Here is a 17,737-nt window from a genome sequence, read left to right on the forward strand (position 1 = left end):
CCCAGCGATCCCACTTGTAGGAATCTATCCTCAGAAACCCGAAACACCACTCAGAAAGAATATATGCACCTGTATGTTCACAGCAGTATTATTTACAGTAGCTAAGATCTGGAAACAGCCCAAGTGCCCATCAGCAGATGAGTGGGTAATAAAGCTGGTACATTTACACCCTGGAATACTGCGCAGCTGTAAAAAGGACCTCTTACCCTTTGAGACACAATGGAGGGACCTGGAGAGTATTACGCCAAGTGAAATAAGCCAGTCAGAGAAAGACAAGTGTCACATGATCTCACTCATGTGGAATCTAAAGAACAAAATAAACCAATGAGCACAACAGATCCAGAGGCATAGCAGCAGGGAACAGAGTGCGAATCCCAGGGAAGGTGGGGGTGGGTGGGAAGAGATTAACCAAATCGCTAGGATGCATAAACGCATGGCCCATGGACGCAGTAGTGTGGCGACAGCCTGGGGCAAGGCGCGGGGGTGGAATGGGGGATGACAATGCGGAAGGAGGACATCTGTAATACTTTCAACAATAAAGACAAATTAAAAAACAACGCTTTCGGGTTTCATTCTGACCACAAATCCCACGGAAATAAATGAGCCCACTTTCCCCCCTTCGTGAGCACAGTGTTTCCGGAGCGCAGCCAGCGTTGTGGGTCTGGATGGGAAACGCCCACTGTGCATCCTGCACTTCACACTGGGGTCGGGGGGGGGGGGGGGGGGCGGGTAACCATCAACCAGGCTGAGGCTGGGAGCAGGCTGCAGGCAGTGCGCCCCGCTTGCTGTGGGTCCGGACCGTCAGCCTCCGGTTCCAGGTGAGGAGCCCCCTGCCCCGAACTTCTCAGGAAATGGAACGTCTCCCCGCTTCCCCTCAAGACTCTGGCACAGCCTTTGCTCAAAGGACCAGCCCGCTCTTGCCTTTAGGCCAGACCCCCCAGCACACACACACTCGCACACATACACAGGCACAAGGACAAGCGTGTGCACACACACCCTCCCGAGGTGGTGGCTCACTGCTTGGAATCGGCTGGTCCCTGAATGGCTGATGCGGCCTGAGGCCCCACACCTCAGGGCGTGTCTGTGCCTCTTCCTCCAGGTGGACGGAGCCCAGGGAAGGCTGCCCCCGCCCCAGAGCAGGAGCGGGGGCCACTGCCCTAGGGGACCCTGTCACAGACAGGTGCAGGCAGAGCCCGAGGAAGACCCAGGCACGCCAGGGCCCAGGAGAGCCAACGGCACTTGCTGCAGGTGAGTTTCACGGCAGGTGGCTTTGGAGAGGGGACTAACAGGTTTCAAATCATCTTAGCAAACATAAGGCTCCTGAAATTTATTAAATACAGAGAATAAAAGCATATGCTTGGATCCCATGTGGGTCTAGAATGCTGAAAGGAAGCTTAGGGAGGGAGGGAGGGAGGGAGGGAGGCGAGGTGGGTGGGTGGAGAGAGCCGGGCACAGCCAGAGCCATGAGAACGGCAGAGGGCGGCTGGTGGGGTTTTAGATTTTAGGAGGAAAAGCAACATCCAGGACTTCTGAGTCAACCTGGCTGTGGACTTGACGCATCTGTCGTCACCCTTGTCTACCGAGACATCACTGCTCAGAGCTCAGATTCCTGCCTGGACGCCAGCAAAAGTGCTGGCTCCCTGATGGCGAGTTATGCTGTGTTTCCTGCCTGCACCTCAGGCCTGAGGACCAGCTGAACACTGGGGCCAAGCCCTGGCCACCATGCCCCCACACCCACCGTGCCCCCACGCCCACCATGGCCCCCCCCCCCCCCCCGCACGCCGGAGGGGTTACTCCTAGCTAAGTCACAGAAGCCCCAACATCAGTGGTCTAGAAAGAACGAGACGCAGGCTGGAAGTCAAAGCAAAGGTTTATCCTTGCGTCGGAATGTTTCCCACCTTGCAATCTGCAGGTACAAAGACGTCAGCAACATTCAGTGGCATCAAAATCAGAACAAGAGCAAACGATGAATGTAATAAAAGGAGGCAAGATGGGTGAAACCGGGGTACATACATAGAAAGGTCGCACATGAATGAAACATGACGTAGTTACACACAAGTATCAGTAACCAGACATTAAAAAAACAACACGCGGGCATGTCTCCGGGTGCTGAAACGGATGCCAGGCTCATTGTGAAAGTTTTTAAAAACACATAAAAAATACCCTTTAGAGCCCCGGCCTGCACTCCTCATGAGCGCACGGAGAGTGAGTGAGTCACATGGTGACCAAGCACACAGGTCAGAACCGGAGCCTTCCGATCGGATTTGGCATTGAATTCAACTGCGTGCAACATAGGGAAACGCCAGGGGAACCAGGTCGGGTGGCGCCCCTGTGCAGAGGGGACCTTCAGTGACTGAGGGGGAAGAGCTCCCACGTGGCTGCAGACAGGCGGTGAGTCCCGAGGGCTCCCCCGACCCCTGCCCGGGGCCAGCTGGCTGCATTACAGGCCCCCAGGGAAGGCAAGCACGGGCTGCCCCCACCTGGGGAGGGTCTGTGCCCAAGGGACAGTGGCTTCTGCTTTGTTTCTGGGACTGGAAGGACCAAAGGGGCACCCGGACACCTGCGGTGCACACCCGGAGGGCGCAAGGGGCCAGAGGGCACACCCCTGGGGCACTTTCCTGAGGGCGCCCTGAGGGGGTCTCCGTCTCCTCCAGGAGGTGCCAGGGAGCCCATTGGAGGGCGTGGAGGATGCTGAGCAAGGCTCCTCGATTTGGACCCAAATCCGCGCCCTTCCACGTGGGCCCCTCAAATAAGTGACAGGCAGCCGGCTCTAGTTCTAGGATCGGTGGCGAGCGAAGCCCCTGCCTCTTCCCCTTCGGTCAAAGGCAGGCTCTGGGCTCGGGATTTAGCAGTGAGCACCTACGGAGCCAACCAGCCTGCCTCGCAGCGCTCCCTGCGTCTCCCTCCGGGGCCCAGGTGTGGGGTCCGGGTGTCCAGAGGGAGAGGACGGCAGGTGGCATCAGTGCCGTGTGCACAGCCCAGGGCTGCGGCCTGCTGGCAGATGGCAGCCCTCCCAGAGTTGTGCTTTTGTCTTCCCAGCGGGGCACCTGTGCTGGCCTTTGGGTGGGGCTCCGGGGAGAGGCAGGAACCTGGTGACCTGTGAGTCTGTGCTTGGAACCCGGCCCCGCCTGGGTACAGCCTGCGCACTGGCCACGGACACAGCTGTGGGCCTGGCTCAGGCAACGAACACAGGAGAAACAGTGCCATCCGCTCGCAGAGGAAATGTCAAACGAGGCGTGGATATGTCTTTTAAAAAGCAACGGACGTACCGACAATGCACAGGTGAGCTGCTGTCCGTCAGTGAGACCAGGTGTTTGAGGTTGTGCTCATCTGCTAGGCACGAACGGCCATAGAAAGATGACTAGCTACCAAATCAAACCTGCCTACCTTCATTCCCCCCCCCCCCCGCGCCCTTCTATTTTACCCCATGAGCCGGTCCTGTCCGGCCGGGGGTCATGATCATCCATGTCCAAGGTCTCCGTAGTATTTCCATCCAAAAATAAGCTAGCCTTTCTCTTCTCCAATTAAACACTGCGGAGCGGGACTTTTAAAAAACGGTATAAATCTAGATTTTAGGGTTTCTTTTCTTACAAACAGTCTGAGTTTTTACAAGGGGTATTTAAGTACCAAAACGCTTCTCAGAAAGTTTAAAGCATCGTTACCTGTGGTCGTGCTGCTCTTTCTACCAAGCGCGCGCTCCTGGCTCCCGTGGGTGCGGGGCTTGGGGCTTGACCTGAACTTTTGGGGGAGAGGGAAGTGCTTCGAGGTGGGGCCCCTGGGAGACCCGCCGCCCACGCTGGCAGCTGCGGCCAATGGGACCAGAGCGAGAAAGGCATTCATCTGCGTCAAACACGCAGAGGGACGGACAGCAGGGGGCGCTGTGGGGGTGCCGCTCGGAAGGCCGCTTTGGCTGCATCCAAAGCCAGGGGCGAACCGGGCCCCCTGGGTCTTCTCCTGTCATCGGGCCCCGGTGGCACGGGCACGGCCCTGGACACGGCTTTGTGTTCCTCTCACTGCACAGTCGCTAACTGCAGACCTGGATTCAGGCTGCGTGGCCTTCTTGGATCTTTAAATTGTAAAAGGGAAACCACGTGGGTGGGACCGAGGACTTTACAAAACACACTCTTTATGGCGTAGCTTCAGGAACAGTCTGTCCTCAAAAAAATGCTGCGGCTCAGGCCGACAAATCAGCCTTCAGAAGGCGAATTCCCGCCTGATTTCTGAGTCCCCGACTGTTTTCTCGTGAACGCTGTGCTTAGCATCTTGTACACGTGGCACATTACGATTTATAACATTTAGAGGTGCTGAGTGTGAGGAATTAAATGATATGAATCTAATGAGAAATTAAAACATTTACTGGTATTAGCGAAATATATACTTTATGGGACAGTATCTGACCTTAATACATTATTCCAGTTTTTAAAAGGGGGCCTTCGCGACATAGTAACTTCATAGCCGGCGGCCTTGAAAGCGTCACAAGATATATACAAAGACATTAGAAAGGGGAATTAATGTCAACTATGAAATAAATTAACATGATTTTTTTTTTTTACAAAATATACTGACCATTAAATTAAAAAATATCTTAAGGCAGGAGTTTTCATTTGAAATTAGCATAATCAGAAAATATATCAATAAAATCTTGTACCACTTTGTAGCAGAATTCATACTGTTCCTGAAAGAGAAAACCAAGAAGACATTAACACGGTATTTTTTAAAATGCTGGAATAATTAGGAGAAGCATTCAGGAAGACACAGGGAGGCCCAGGCATGAAAACCCCGCAGACCCGCATGCCCACCTGTTACAGGTCAGCTTCCCAGGAACCCGCTTCCCCGCCTAGAAAAGCTCAGCGAGTCCTGGCCGCCCCGCGAGCCCCCGGCCGCCCGGCGAGCCCCCGGCCGCTCCTCACCTGCGTTTGCACCATGTGCGGCCTCTGGAGGCGGAGGCTCTTCACCGCCTGGAACACGTCCAGCAGCCCCTCCGCCTTCACGCGCTCCAGGATGTTGCTGAGGGCGATGAACGTACCGGTGCGCCCCGCGCCCGCGCTGCGGGGAGAGAGGGTTCAGGCAGGGGCCCCGCCGCTTGGGGGGGGGGGGGCGGGGAGAGGGGAGGAATGGGACAGCGCCCACCCCACGCATCGCTGCTGCAGCCGGTGGGGAGAATGTGAGTGTGGCCTTTTTTAAAAAAAAAAATACACGGAGTGGCCAGATTATGATGACCACCCCATCAGTACAATGAAGTGAATTAGTTATGCAAATAATAATAATAAATAATAATAATAAAATCTTGAGAGTATTTGCTTAGGAAGTTTTCAATATTCAGTATTTTGGGAAGTGTCAATGAAGTGCCGATGGGGTGGTCATCATAATCTGGCCGATTATAATAATCTGGCCACTCAGTGTATATTTTTATTGATGTCAGAGAGGAAGGGAGAGATGGAGACGGAAACATCAGCGATGAGAGAGAATCATGGATGGGCTGCCTCCTGCACGCCCCCTACTGGGGATCGAGCCCGCAACCTGGGCATGTGCTCTTGATGGGACTCGAACCTGGGACCCTTCAGTCCGCAGGCCGGCGGTCCATCCAAACCGGCCAGGGCAGGGTGGCCTTCTAATGGCCACTGAGGTGTAGCTCGGCTTTCCACCAGGAGGAGCAGCTGGGAGCTGGCACAGCGCCCGCCTCATGAAGGCAGGTGGACCGACATTTCCCAGCGACCGCAGACGGACACCTCCTGGGAGGGTCAGAACTGTCCCGTGTTTCAGCTGCGGTCACCACTGCCCGTCTTCCTGGGGGAGACCGTGGCTCTCAGAGCGGGGCTGGGAACAGCAGCAGCGCCCTCCCGGGAACTTGTTAGAAATGCGAGCCCTCCCTGTTCAGGCCCGAGGAGGGGTGAGGTGGGCTGACCCGGCCCCTACCCCCCGCAGGGACCTGTCCGGGTCTGCCCGGTGGGCCGTGTCACCTGCGTATCTCTGGTGCCCGATTTGTTCTAAACTCAGTCCGGGCTTCGGAGGCAGCACACGCAGGAACACGTTTCTAGTTTGACCTCTACGGGCACCTGGGACCCCCAGACAGGGGTGTGTGCTCCCCCTGCGGCCAGGCCAGGTGCGTCCCAGGTGAGTCCCAGGTGCAGAGCCCTCGGCGGGGCTGGCGTCGGGGCACTGGCTCCCCTCCCAGCGCCCAGATGACAGGGTGTGGAGGCGGGCCAGCACCGGACGCAGAGCGCCTTTAAGTTCAGGAGAGGCTCTGAGCTGAGCTTGGGGGTTTCTTTGATGGCTTAGGAGGCACGAGAAATGTGTTTGAATCGGTTCCTGACCCCTCCCACCAAATGCATCCCGCACGTCTGATGAGGTGGCATTTATGTAAAGTGATGTGTGCGCACGCGCGAGAGAAGGTGAGGATGCAGCCTGGAGACGTTCCGCGCTGGGAGCCGGGACGGGGCGGGGCGGGGCGCGGCGCGGCCAGCAGGGGGCGCTCACCTGCAGTGCACGGTGATGGGGTGGTTGCCTGTCTGCTGCTGCTGCTTCTGCACGGCCGCGATGAGGTCGATCATGCCCTTGCCCTCGGCCGGGATGCCCACCTCCGGCCAGCCGTGGAAGTGGAACTGGCGGACAGCGCGCGTCTGCTCTTCCTGGCGGGCCAGGGGCTGTGGGGAGGGCATCTCAGTGGTGCTGGCCAGCGCCCCTCGCTGCCCGGGGGGAAGGCCCCGGCCACCTGCCCTCGGGGACTCAGGCACCACTGGCCGCCCTGAGGGTTCGGTGGGGCTGTGTCCACTGTGGTCACCCGAGGGCAGGCTGGCCGTGGGAAGCAGGACGTGCATGGGGTGTCGCCGGAGCCCCCTGGCAGCTGTGCCTGAGAGGCCAGGCCACCTCTCTCTCCAGAAGCCGGGGCCGGAGTGACCGTCAGGGCTGGGGTGAGCATTTTGTGGTCTAGTTTCTGGGTCGTGCCTGGGCGGAGGGAGCCAGTCTCCCCGGGAGCCTCTCTGCGGTCCTGGCCGCTTTGTGCTCAGAACCAGGTCCCACAGACGAGCCGCTCACTACGGCCGCCCCCAGAACTCGCCCTTGGCCAGGACCAGAGCCCAGGACCCTGTGGGACCGGGACGGTCAGGGGCTCTGAAAAGGCACCTGCACGGAGCCTCGCGAGGCCTCTGGGGGTCCCCCGTCCCCTTTATTCCTCCTGCCCCAGTCACCATCCTTTCTCCTGAGTGGGGGTGGGCACCCCGTCCCCCGTGTCCCTCAGCAAGGAGGCAGGTGACCTTGGAAGTCTGAATGTTATAGAGCTGCCCTGGACAACCTGGCCCCATTCATCACGTGGGGCTCTGACCTCCACATGAGGCTCTGACCTCCATGTGCCTCCACATGGGGCTCCGGAAAGGGTGGGAGGAGCCAAGACAGGTGGACCCTGAGGGCTGGTGGTGCTGGGCCACCGTGCACAGGGTCAGGGCGCAGTACCTGATTGCAGGTGACCAGGAAGTCACGGACGCTGATGGCTTCGGAGAGGGCATCGCTCTTTATTTCGATGGTTATGTCGCCGTGAGTCACGGAGCCCTCTGTCGGCCAATACTGGTAGCATTTGTCCTGGGGGGAGAAAATAGGATTTAAGTCTCCTAATGAATGGTGTGCTGCCAGGCATTTTAACTACATGATGCAGGATTGCTCTCAAATGGTTTAAAATATTCTTTTGAATTTTTATAATGATTTGTTTGAGGAAGCAGAGGATATGCCTGGAAACAGGATCACAACAAAAAGAGGAAAGTGTTTCCGTTGAACATGTTTTGTCTGGACAAGAAAATGGCATGAATCTGAACCCGAATGCCCACCAGTGCCCGCTGGGCAAGGGGACGGAACAGACGTGAACCTCGGACACAGGACAGAAGGGACCTGCCTGGAAGGAGAGGTTATTCGATACATGACGCTTGAAAAACGGGTTTTCCGTGAAGCTGGATTCCTGCTCACAGCCAAGAAGGGCTGCTAGGAATGCAGCCCCATCAGCGGGAGTGGGCGGTGAGCAGACAGCCCGCACGGCCTATGTGGCTGCCTTCATATAAACAAACCCACCAAAATGCGCCCCCCCCACCCCCACCCCAGTGCTCACGGCAGGGGAAGGGGCACACGGCGTGCGGATGGCTGGCTGGTGAAGAGGAACACAATGAAAGGGGGATGAATGAAGCACAGCTTCTGGCGCCAGCACAGAAAAATATCAAAGCATAATTCAGAGCCGAGACAGCAAGTCCCTGATGAACACGTGCTGAACGGATACCCTTGACAGACAGCAAGAAGCCGGCAGAGCTGATCGGCCTTGTCTTTAGACGCACACACACGTATGACAGGAAAGTGTTTTTAGAGCAAAGACGCTCCCACTGGATGGCTTTAATAAAAAGACAGACAATAGTAAGTGTTGGCAAGGATGGGGAGCCCCGGGAACCCTCGCACACGGCTGGAGGGAAGTAAAATGAGGCGATGCTCCCCAAAAGGGCGGACGCTCTCCCTCCCCCTCAGAGGGCGTTGCAATACAGAGTTCGGACACGGCCCGGCTGTTCCCCCGGGAATCTGCCCGAGAGAAATGAACATGGGCGCCCGGGTAAAAACCTGGCCGTGAATGCTCGCAACATGACTCCTAAGAGCCCAAGAGCGGAAACAGCTCAAACGTCCATCGACGGAGGAACGGACAAAGCAGTCCAGCCGCACAATCAACAGCACCTGCCAGTCAAAGGGACGGAGAGCTTCTCCGGCCACCACAGGCCGGACCTCGAAAGCATGATGCGACGGGAGGGGACTCAAGCACAAAAGGTGGGAGACGTCCAGGGCGGGCCAAGCCAGAGAGGCAGGGAGCAGATCTGCGGTGGCAGGGGCTACGGAGAGGGCGGGGTGGGGGTGACGGTTCGTGGGCTCGGGGTTGCCCTCTGGGGTGATGAAAATGATCTGCATTAGTGGAGAGGTTGCACAGGTCTGTGCGTAGACTAAAGCCCACTGAACGGAAGCCTTGAACAAGATGAACTGTACGGTATGTGAATTGTGTCTCAATAAAGCCGGTTTTTAAACAGCAAAGACATCGAAACACAAATCCGGGGTAGTGGCTACACCTTGGGGGACGCCTGGGTAGATGCACGTTATTGGCAAAAGTTTGGGTTTTCAGCTGGGTGGTGGGTTCAGGAGTCCTTATTATGTTATTCAATAAACACTAATCCAAGAAGGCCATGGATGGGTCTCTGGGAAAACGAAAATACAACTCGTCCAACTTGAGCAGGACAATGCCAAGTGGCACAGGCGTCAGCACCTACAGTGCTATGACTTGCTGAAAGTGAATACGTGTCTTTTTCTCCAATAAATTGCGATCAAATTCATGTTTGTGGCAAACGCCAAATGGTGCAACTTCAAGGCAGGTTAAATAAAATCTAAGAACGAAAGCTGATGGGTGATTATAGTTACCCACCCCCCAAAGGAAGGAAGGACGGAAGGGAGGGAGGGAGGGAGGGAGGGAGGGAGGGAGGGAGGGAGGAAGGGAGGGAGGGAGGGAGGGAGGGTGAAATGAGACCTTTTGCAGTGCCAGCCTCTCTCAGTAGCTATGGCTGGACCTCCCCACCTGAGAGCAGGTGGGACGTTTGCAATGAAGCACCTGCCACATGGGGTGGGCAGGACCTGTGTGTGCAAGCCGCCTGGGGCCCGGCGGGGCAGCGCCTGACCTGCTCTCGCTCCTGCACCTCCGTCAGCATCACGATGGTGTGGCACCGCCACTCCCACACCATCCTCCAGAAGTCCTCCACCGTGTGCGCCAGGGGCCCCTGTGTGGCGATGAAGTAGTCCTTCTGTCGGTAGCCCTGCCAATGGGAGCAGAGGGGACAGTGGCAGGCGGACTTCCTCCTGGGCTCCACCCAGGACCAGCCGGGAGTCCGCACAGCAGGGCCGGAGGAGGGAGAGCACGCCGGGCTCCCAGGCCCAGGGCAGGACGCCCGCTCCCTCTGCAGAATGGACCTCTGAATGGCGACCACGCCCCGCCACCCACGGCTTTATGGAAAGGACAGAAGGTAGGAAGAGCTGGGAAGGATGGGGAGCCCTGGAGCCCTGGCACCTGCTGGCTGGAATGGAGGATGAGGCGGCGGAAAGGTGACCGAGCCCTGCCACGCGCTGCGGCCCCCTGGGAGGCACCTGGGGGCTTTGACCCGACACGCTGCCAGGTGCTACGGTTAAGTGAGCATCGCGGTTGTGCAAAGAACCCGGGCGTAGCGTTAGAGGAAGTGGCTCACACCCCAGTTCCTCCACGCGGCCCGAGGGGCCTTCGGCACAGTTTTCCCTTCTGCAAGCAGACATCCCGGCCAGGCTGGGCGCGCGCTGCCCGCCCACCGCGCTGTCCTGCACGAATGAGTCTGAGAAACCGCAGGAGCGAGTCCGGAGGCACCAGGACAGCCGGTGGTGCCACAGGCGGGAAAGAGACGTGGCTCCTCATTTACAGCCGAACGAGAAAACGCTGGGCCGTGGGGCAGGGCGCCGAGCTCCGCTCCCCCAGCTCCTTATTCACTCTTTCTCACGAGGAATTCCCGGGAAAGGTGTGGGTTTGGGGAGGCAGGCCCAGCCTCTCTGATGGTGACGGCGGGTTCCTCTTGGGTCTGAGGAGGGGTCTCCCCCCCGCAGCGCAGCGGGCGGCACTTACGTCGATGAAGGAAGCGTTGATGTAGTCCGTGTACTCCTGGCCCCTTTTCATGGACAGGATCACGCGGTTGAAGTCATCTGCAGGGCGGCAAGTCCTGGGTGAGGGAGACGCCGTCCCGCCCGCCCGCTCCCCACGGAAAACTCACTAACGAAGTGGCTGCAAGCCGACCCCTCGGATGGGGTGACTGTAGAACAGGTGGGTGAACGGGGCCCCGGGAGGGGGCGTCGTCAGGAAAACAACCCAGCGATGGGTTTCATGCGTCATGAACGGAGAGAATTCATATCAAACTATGAGCATGACAGACACTGCGTTTCAGGGGCGAAAGGCAGGTGGGCAGGTGGGCAGCCAGAGAAGCCGGCGGGGACGTCCCGGCCACAAGGACTGGAGTCCGAGGCCGGGCAGTCTGAGCCCGGACAGTTGCCAGGCACTTCCTGTGCAGGGTGGCCTCTAGCAAGTCTGTCTGCACCTGTTGGTGTCCGGGCCGGGTCCCCGGGGAGGTGTCTGAAGGACGGACACTCCCTCTGCTCAAGGCAGCCCGGCCTCTAGGTCCCTCTGATCACTGAGGTCCATTTCTCGGCCCGCCCTCACCCAAGACCGGGCAGGCCAGCGTCTGGCCCTTTCCCTGGAAGGTCTCCGCTGAGCTCCTCAGGTCTGCGGCCTGGACCGGGGGCCAGCACTCCTGCTCTGGGTAACGGGGTGCCAGGCCTCGCCCAGGCCGGGGGAAGACTCATGGAATGCAGAGGCTGGAGGCCTGAGTCATGCCCCTCCGCTGCTGGGGAGTCCCCCCCCCTCACTCCCCCTCCCAGCTCTGCGCCCACGTCTGTCCCGGGCACACAGGCCTGTCCGTGGGCGTTCTCTTCCTGGTGGGGGTGGGGAGCCCTAGGCCCAGAGGGGGCCTTGCCCTTGACCCTGGGTAACAGAGGTGGGTGGTCGGGAACCCTCAGGGCCTGAAGCCTCGGGGACCGCCCGCCCCGCCCGCCCGCCCGCCCGGGGCCCGGCTGCGTACACGGGATGATCTGGATGACTCGGGCCTTTTTCATGTTCGCCGGCAGGTTGCCCGTTCGCATGTTCTCCTTCATGATCCGGACGTTCGTCAATTTCTGCAGCCACCAAGGACCGAGCCACGCGGTTACACCCGGCGCTCCCGGCCCACCCGCCGCTCCCTGCCACAGGGCACCAGGGCCGCCGCCATCTCCAGACCCCCCTGGCCTCGGGCAGTGAATGTAGGCGGGACACTCTCCCTGTCCCCCCCCCCCCCCCCGGCCGCTGCCCCGCTCTTAGAGCCCCACAGTAGTCCTCCCGCGAGTCACGGGGGGGGGGGCAGCCCTCCCTCCCTACCCCTCGCCTTCTCTGGGGTCATCAGGGAGGCAGCTTCCTGGACGCCGCCCCCTCCTTGGAGCCAGGCGCTCACCCTGAACTCCTCCTCCAGCCCGATCTTGTCAAAGTGGGTGGCGGTGCCCTGCAGCGTCTGCAGGTGCTTCTCCAGGGAGGCCACGTCCAGCTCCGTGTCGCCGTAGAGGTAGTACTCCAGCAGGGCCTGGTAGATGAACGTGTACTGCACCTGCGGACCAACGGGCGGCCTGGAGTCCCCCGCAGCCCCCGCCCGAGCGAGGGGCTCAGCCGCTCCGGGCACAGGAGGAGGTTGGGACAAAAGCGAGGTTAATGGCTGTTGCTAGCGACCACTCAGGGCCTTGAGTAAAGATCACGTTACTGAGCACGGTGTCCCCAGGCGCTGTCCCCCACGGGGGGGGGGGGGGGGCAGGGAGAGTGTCCCGCATACATTACAAGCCAGGGCCACAGAGGCGGCTGGGTGGCTTTGTAAAGCTCATACCAGGACCTGGGGTGGGGCGGGGTGTGGTGGGGAGGGCTGGGGAGGGCCAGGGCAGGCGGGACTCACGTCCGTCTGCACCATCTGAGGGCGCTGATTGCGGATTCTCGCCACGAACTCGAAGACGTCCACCTTCTGCTCCGCGTACATCATGTCCATCATGGCATCGATGACGATGAAGGTGCCCGTCCGACCCACGCCCGCGCTGCGGGGACAAAGGAAGAGGCCGCCCCGTGAGCCACGATCCAACCCCCCGACCCCGAAGCAAATGACAGGGCCTCAGAACACGCCTGCCCACCAGGACAGAGGGACACGCCCGCCTGCCTTGGGAGGCTGGCACCTCAGCACTTCACCCAACCTCCTCCGGGTTATAGAAGAGCAAGTCTACGGCGAGGCCACCAGAGGGCGCCGTAATCCTAGTAAAATGTATCTAGACACTGTCCAAGGCTTATCGGAGAGAGCTGCTGGGACAGCCTTGCCCGAGGTTGTTCAGATAAATTTTCCTGTTACCAAGTGTTGTCTTCTCGTCACAACTGGTGCAACTGGCTTTTAAAAAACTGTCACACTGTGCCCGGCCGGCGTGGCTCAGGGGTTGAGCGTCGACCTATGAACCAGGAGGTCACGGTTCGATTCCTGGTCAGGGCACAGGTCTGGGTTGCAGGCTCCATCCCCACTCCCACTATCAGGCCTGGCCTCTCGGCTTGTCGGGGGTAGATACTGGGGTCCCCCTCATGTGCCATGGGGGACAGGGCTGTGCTACAACGGGATGCACGGGGTGGGGGCCCTGGGCTGCTGCCCTGTGCCTGCGCTGGTATTCACATCGCCCGCCTGCCCTGTGCCCCCCCGTAACCGGTGATCGCCGGCCGAGTGCCCCCACGAGCCGCCCCGGGTCCTGACGCACCTGCAGTGTACCACGATGGGCCCAGCGTGTGCGGGGTTGAGCGTCTTCACCTTCTTCAGGAACTTGAGCATCCCAATGGGGGTGAAGGGCACCCCGAAGTCGGGCCAGCTGGTGAAGTGCAGTTGGCACAGGAGCCGCGGGGCCCTGCTGCCATCGGAGAGCTGCTGTGTGGACAGGGGGACGTGCGTGGGACAGCCACCCCCATCCCTGGAGTTGGTCCAGGACTCAGGGCCCCGAGGCCATCAGGGGGCTGCCTCTGCCTGGGGCCTGGGTAAGTGCCCCCTGAGCAGCGCAGCCCTCCGCTCCCCAGGGCCTCAGGGGAGGAAACAGTGATGCTGTGGGCCTGGGAGGAGGCTCCTGCGCTGCTCAGGCTCCCCCATGGATGCGGTGACCCAGGGCCTAGGAGCTTGCCCGGACCACAGGGTGTGTGTGTGTGTGTGCACGTGCATGTGCACATGGATGTGTGTGCACGTGTATCTGTACGTGCGTGTGTGTGTGTGTATCTGTGTCTATGTAGCGGGTGTGTGTCTGGGGGGGATGTGTATCTGTGTGTGTGTATGTACATGTGAGCATGAATGTGTGTGCATGTGTATCTGTATGTGCGCGTGTGTGTGTATCTGTGTCTATGTAGCGAGTGTGTGTCTGGGGGAATGTGTATCTGTGTGTGTGTGTCAGGTGTGTGTATGTGTGTGTGTGTATGTGTATCTGTGGGTGTGTGTCTGGGAGGGGGGCACAGGGGCAGCAAGAATGACAAAGCCCACCTTCCCTTTCTGTGCTGTGGCTTCTAGAAGCTCAGACTCCTATGTTGTGACCTAAGTGTGTGCACCACCCGCCCACCTTCCATTCCCGCTGTCACGGCTGTGTCTACATCTCTAGCTATTTCCTCTGCCCTGCACACATGCAGGAGTCTTTGCTGAGAGGCCTGAAAACCTGTCCGGGCACACTAGCAGGGAGTTAGTGTGAAAACGAATGAGGAAGTTTCAGCTTCATTTTGAAACCGTTAAACTCCCGCTGCGGGATCCCAGTGAGTGAAAGGGCGCTGTGACCGAGGGGCCCACCCACCCCTCCGCCAGACCCCCTTCCTCCCACCAGAATGGCCCTGGGAGCCAGGAGCGCCCAGCACCAGTGGTCCTGGTCCTTGGTCCACTCCCATGCTTAGCCCACTGACCCCCATCTGTCCCTGTCCTGTCCCCACCGGGCAAGTCCGCCGGCCTCAGACCCACTCAGCAGGAGCCACTGCAATGCTAGTGAACGGGAGGCAGAGCTGGGGGCAGGGGCAGAGCTCTGGGGGAGCAGAGCTGCTGGAGGGGGTGGGGGCAGAGCAGAGCTGGGGGCAGAGTTGGGGGTGTGGCAGAGCAGAGCTGAGGGTGGGGGCAGAGCTGGGGGCGGGGGCAGAGCTGGGGGCAGGGACAGAACTGGGGTGGGGGCAGCGCTGGGGGCGGGGGCAGGGGGGGTGGGTGAAGCTCTGTCTGTTATGAATCGCAGGCCCCGTGTGCTCTGGACACCCCCGGGGAGAGCCGCCTGCCCTCCCGCTTACCGACTGGATGCAGAACTTGCGGACGGTATAGTCCACCAGCACCACGCAGTCCTCCACGCACACGCGGATGTGTCCGTAGGTCCAGCAGCCCTGGTCCGGCCAGTACTGAAAGCACTTCTCCTGCAGGGATTGAAAGCCACAGGCCTGTGGGCGCCTTCACCGGCTCCCAGAGTCTAAACACCTCAAACCCCTGCGCTGGCAGGGGCCACGCCCACTCTGGCCTCTGACCTGCTCCCAGGTGTGGCTGCCCGGCCAGCACCTTCCCTGTCACCACTTTCCTGGGCATGCGTCTCTCCTCCCCGCCAGCCCTGCCCCCGGGACCTAGGAGAACAGACAGGCAGCTTCCTGCAGCGGGAAGGAGCAGGGCAGGCCCTGGCTGGGCGGCTCAGTGGGTTGGAGCACCGTCCTGACAAAGGATGTGAGTTTGATCCAGGGTCAGGGCACACACAAGCAATCAATGAATAAACAAGTGGAACAACAGATGATCTCTCTCTTTCTCTGCTTTCCTCTCTCTCTCTCTCTCTCAAATCAATAAGTAAAATTTTTAAAAAGAACACGGGAAAGTGTCTGCTTATAGACGGGGAAACTGAGGCCAGGCAGCTGCTCAGAGCAGCCCTGAGCCTGTAACTGGGCTTTGCGGACACCCATGCCCAGACGCATTCATCCATTCACCAGGCCACCGTCTACTGAACCCTCTTGCTGAGCCCGCGCCCTGCAGGGCCCAGACCTGCCACAGGGGCCCCCAGGCCTCGGGCCCGCACCCAACCCCTGGGACTGTGCCCCCAAACTGTTCCCACGTGCAGCACGGGGCCCTGCCCAGCTCCGCTGGCTGAGGAATGCAGCCTGCAGCGGAGGGGAGGGGCTGGTCACTTCATGCCCGTTCCCTGAGGACAGGGCTGATGGCCACCCAGGGCCTGGCCACGTGGCTAGAGGCCCAGTCCCTCCCTCCCTCCCTCCCTCCCAGCCACAAAGGCCCTGCACAGCTCCGGGAGGAGGCAGCCTGGGCACCGGCACCCCCCCAGCGGTCAGGCCTGAGCGGGACCCACGAGGGGCGCAGGTCCGGCAGCACCACCTCTGGAGTCACAGCCTCCTGAGCAGGGACAGCCAGTCCCGGAAACGGCCGGGGGGTGGCCAGGGGGTGCCTCATGAGGATTCATCACCTCTCAGGCCCCTGGTGTTTACCAGAGCCCGTGTCCGTGTTATGACACCCACGGGACCACATCCCTCCCACATCCGGCCCAGGGTGTCCCTGAAGCAGCCGGGAGAAGCCAGCCCCCAAGCCCTGGATTGGGCCCGGCTCAGCCTCCTGGGCCCCTGGGACCCGCTGAGCTTCTTGCCGGGAGAGGCCGTCCCTGGGCCCTTGGGCGGCGCCTGCCCCCAGGCTCCTGTGAGGTCCGCACCCAGGGCCTCCTAAGCCCCCCCACGCCGGCCCTCCCTCCGGGCTGCTCAGAAGGTGGCAGCAGCTGTTTCGCAGCCCTGGGCCGGGGCGTGGACGCGGGGCCACCGCAGAAGTGGAAGCCACGAGAAAAAGGGAACTCGGTTGAGAAATGAGTTCATGTGCAGCGGGGACGTGGGTGCCCAGAGACACGGAGACACCCAGGAGGAGGCTCAGGGTGACGCAGAGAGGAAACAACGGCCTGCGGGCGGTGGGGGCTGCTCTCAGGACCCCCCCCCCCACCTCCTAAACCAGCCCCGCCCCCAGCAAGCTGGTCCCAGGGGACGCCAGGCTCCTGCCACAGCATCTGCTCAGAGCAGGAGGGGCGGTGGGGGGGGGGGGCAGCTAAGTGTCCCTGGGAGCCCCAGCCTCCTGCAGTCACTCCAGGACTCACACAGAGAAAGGTGGCCGTGCCCAGCCCGGTCCCCACTCCTAAAACAGACCCCCCACCCCCACCCCAACCGGAACCGTGGCTGGAAGCTATCTCCTGTGGATCAGAGACAGGGCCCCGGGCTGCAGTGACTCTGGGCCAGCCCTGCCTGTCCCTGGCCCCCTGCCCCCAGCGCCAGCTGAGTGCCATCTCAAAGGGCAGCCCTCCCCCCTAACCCCCCCGCCCCCCCCCCCCGGGCCTTAGCCAAGCTGCCTGGGCTCCTAGCCCCCTGCAGTGAGTGAGGTGATGGAAGAAAGGCAGGGCAGAGGTCACTCCTCAGGCCCAGGCCTGGATCTGCGCCTTCCTTTCCACTGCTTCCCCCACCTTTGCAGCGGCCCTCAGGCTAGAATATGCTAGAAGGTTTCCCCACCTCCAACAAGTCTCCCTCCAGCTCCCAATACCGCCTCCAATCTGGAAGTGAGTTCACTTCCTACAAGACAAGCCCCTGTCGGCCCTCGGCCGCCCTTGTGCCCCAAGCTGGGCTCCTGGATGCCTTTCTAGCCGCCCTGCCAGGCGTGCCACTGGGGGGAGGGGGCGGGAGGGGGCTCCTGGTTTCCCAAGGATGCTGCCTGCTATGGCTGCTTCTCTGGCTGGAGTTGGTAAAATTCCCTCCAGCACCAGCACCATCCCCCAGGTGAGCTGTGCTGGTGTCCTGGCCTCGCCTCCAGGGCTGTTCCACTTCACACACACACACCCCCCCTTTCTGCCAGGAACTAGTCAGCTGGCTTCCCCACAGGGTCTGTAACCAACCCACCCTCTGGCTACAGAGAAGGCTGGGAGCCATGAAGCCAGCCTGCATTTCTGCACCCTGGTATGTGGGATGTACAGGCCCAGCCTGGCCAGGCCCTCGGGCACCACCGTCCCCTTCACGCCCCATTACGCTTTATGCCACCTCCTGACCGGCTCCATTTGCTGCTGTTTGGTGCCAGCCCTCCCGGTGGAATAGGCTGCAGGAGGCCGA

General features: G+C 60.4%; 1 protein-coding gene across 4 annotated transcripts in view; it reads right to left on the reverse strand.

The window, feature by feature from the left end:
• Positions 1-1,852: 1,852 nt before the first annotated feature.
• The window catches only part of PTPRE (protein tyrosine phosphatase receptor type E), a 98,458-nt gene continuing 82,573 nt past the window's right edge, over positions 1,853-17,737 (reverse strand). For 3 of the 4 annotated variants that reach the window (XM_059661727.1, XM_059661725.1, XM_059661729.1), the window contains 11 exons: positions 14,912-15,031; positions 13,375-13,538; positions 12,543-12,678; positions 12,057-12,206; positions 11,652-11,745; positions 10,646-10,722; positions 9,681-9,815; positions 7,450-7,575; positions 6,478-6,644; positions 4,911-5,046; positions 1,853-4,675 (listed from right to left, as the gene is read on the reverse strand). In XM_059661727.1, the coding sequence (XP_059517710.1) occupies positions 4,601-4,675; positions 4,911-5,046; positions 6,478-6,644; positions 7,450-7,575; positions 9,681-9,815; positions 10,646-10,722; positions 11,652-11,745; positions 12,057-12,206; positions 12,543-12,678; positions 13,375-13,538; positions 14,912-15,031 (1,380 nt within the window). In that variant the 3' untranslated portion in view covers positions 1,853-4,600. The remainder of the gene's footprint in view (positions 4,676-4,910; positions 5,047-6,477; positions 6,645-7,449; positions 7,576-9,680; positions 9,816-10,645; positions 10,723-11,651; positions 11,746-12,056; positions 12,207-12,542; positions 12,679-13,374; positions 13,539-14,911; positions 15,032-17,737) is intronic. The other variant, XM_059661726.1, reaches the window with a different exon arrangement.

Source organism: Myotis daubentonii, chromosome 13 (genome assembly GCF_963259705.1).
Source record: "Myotis daubentonii chromosome 13, mMyoDau2.1, whole genome shotgun sequence".
NCBI classification, from domain to species: domain Eukaryota; kingdom Metazoa; phylum Chordata; class Mammalia; order Chiroptera; family Vespertilionidae; genus Myotis; species Myotis daubentonii.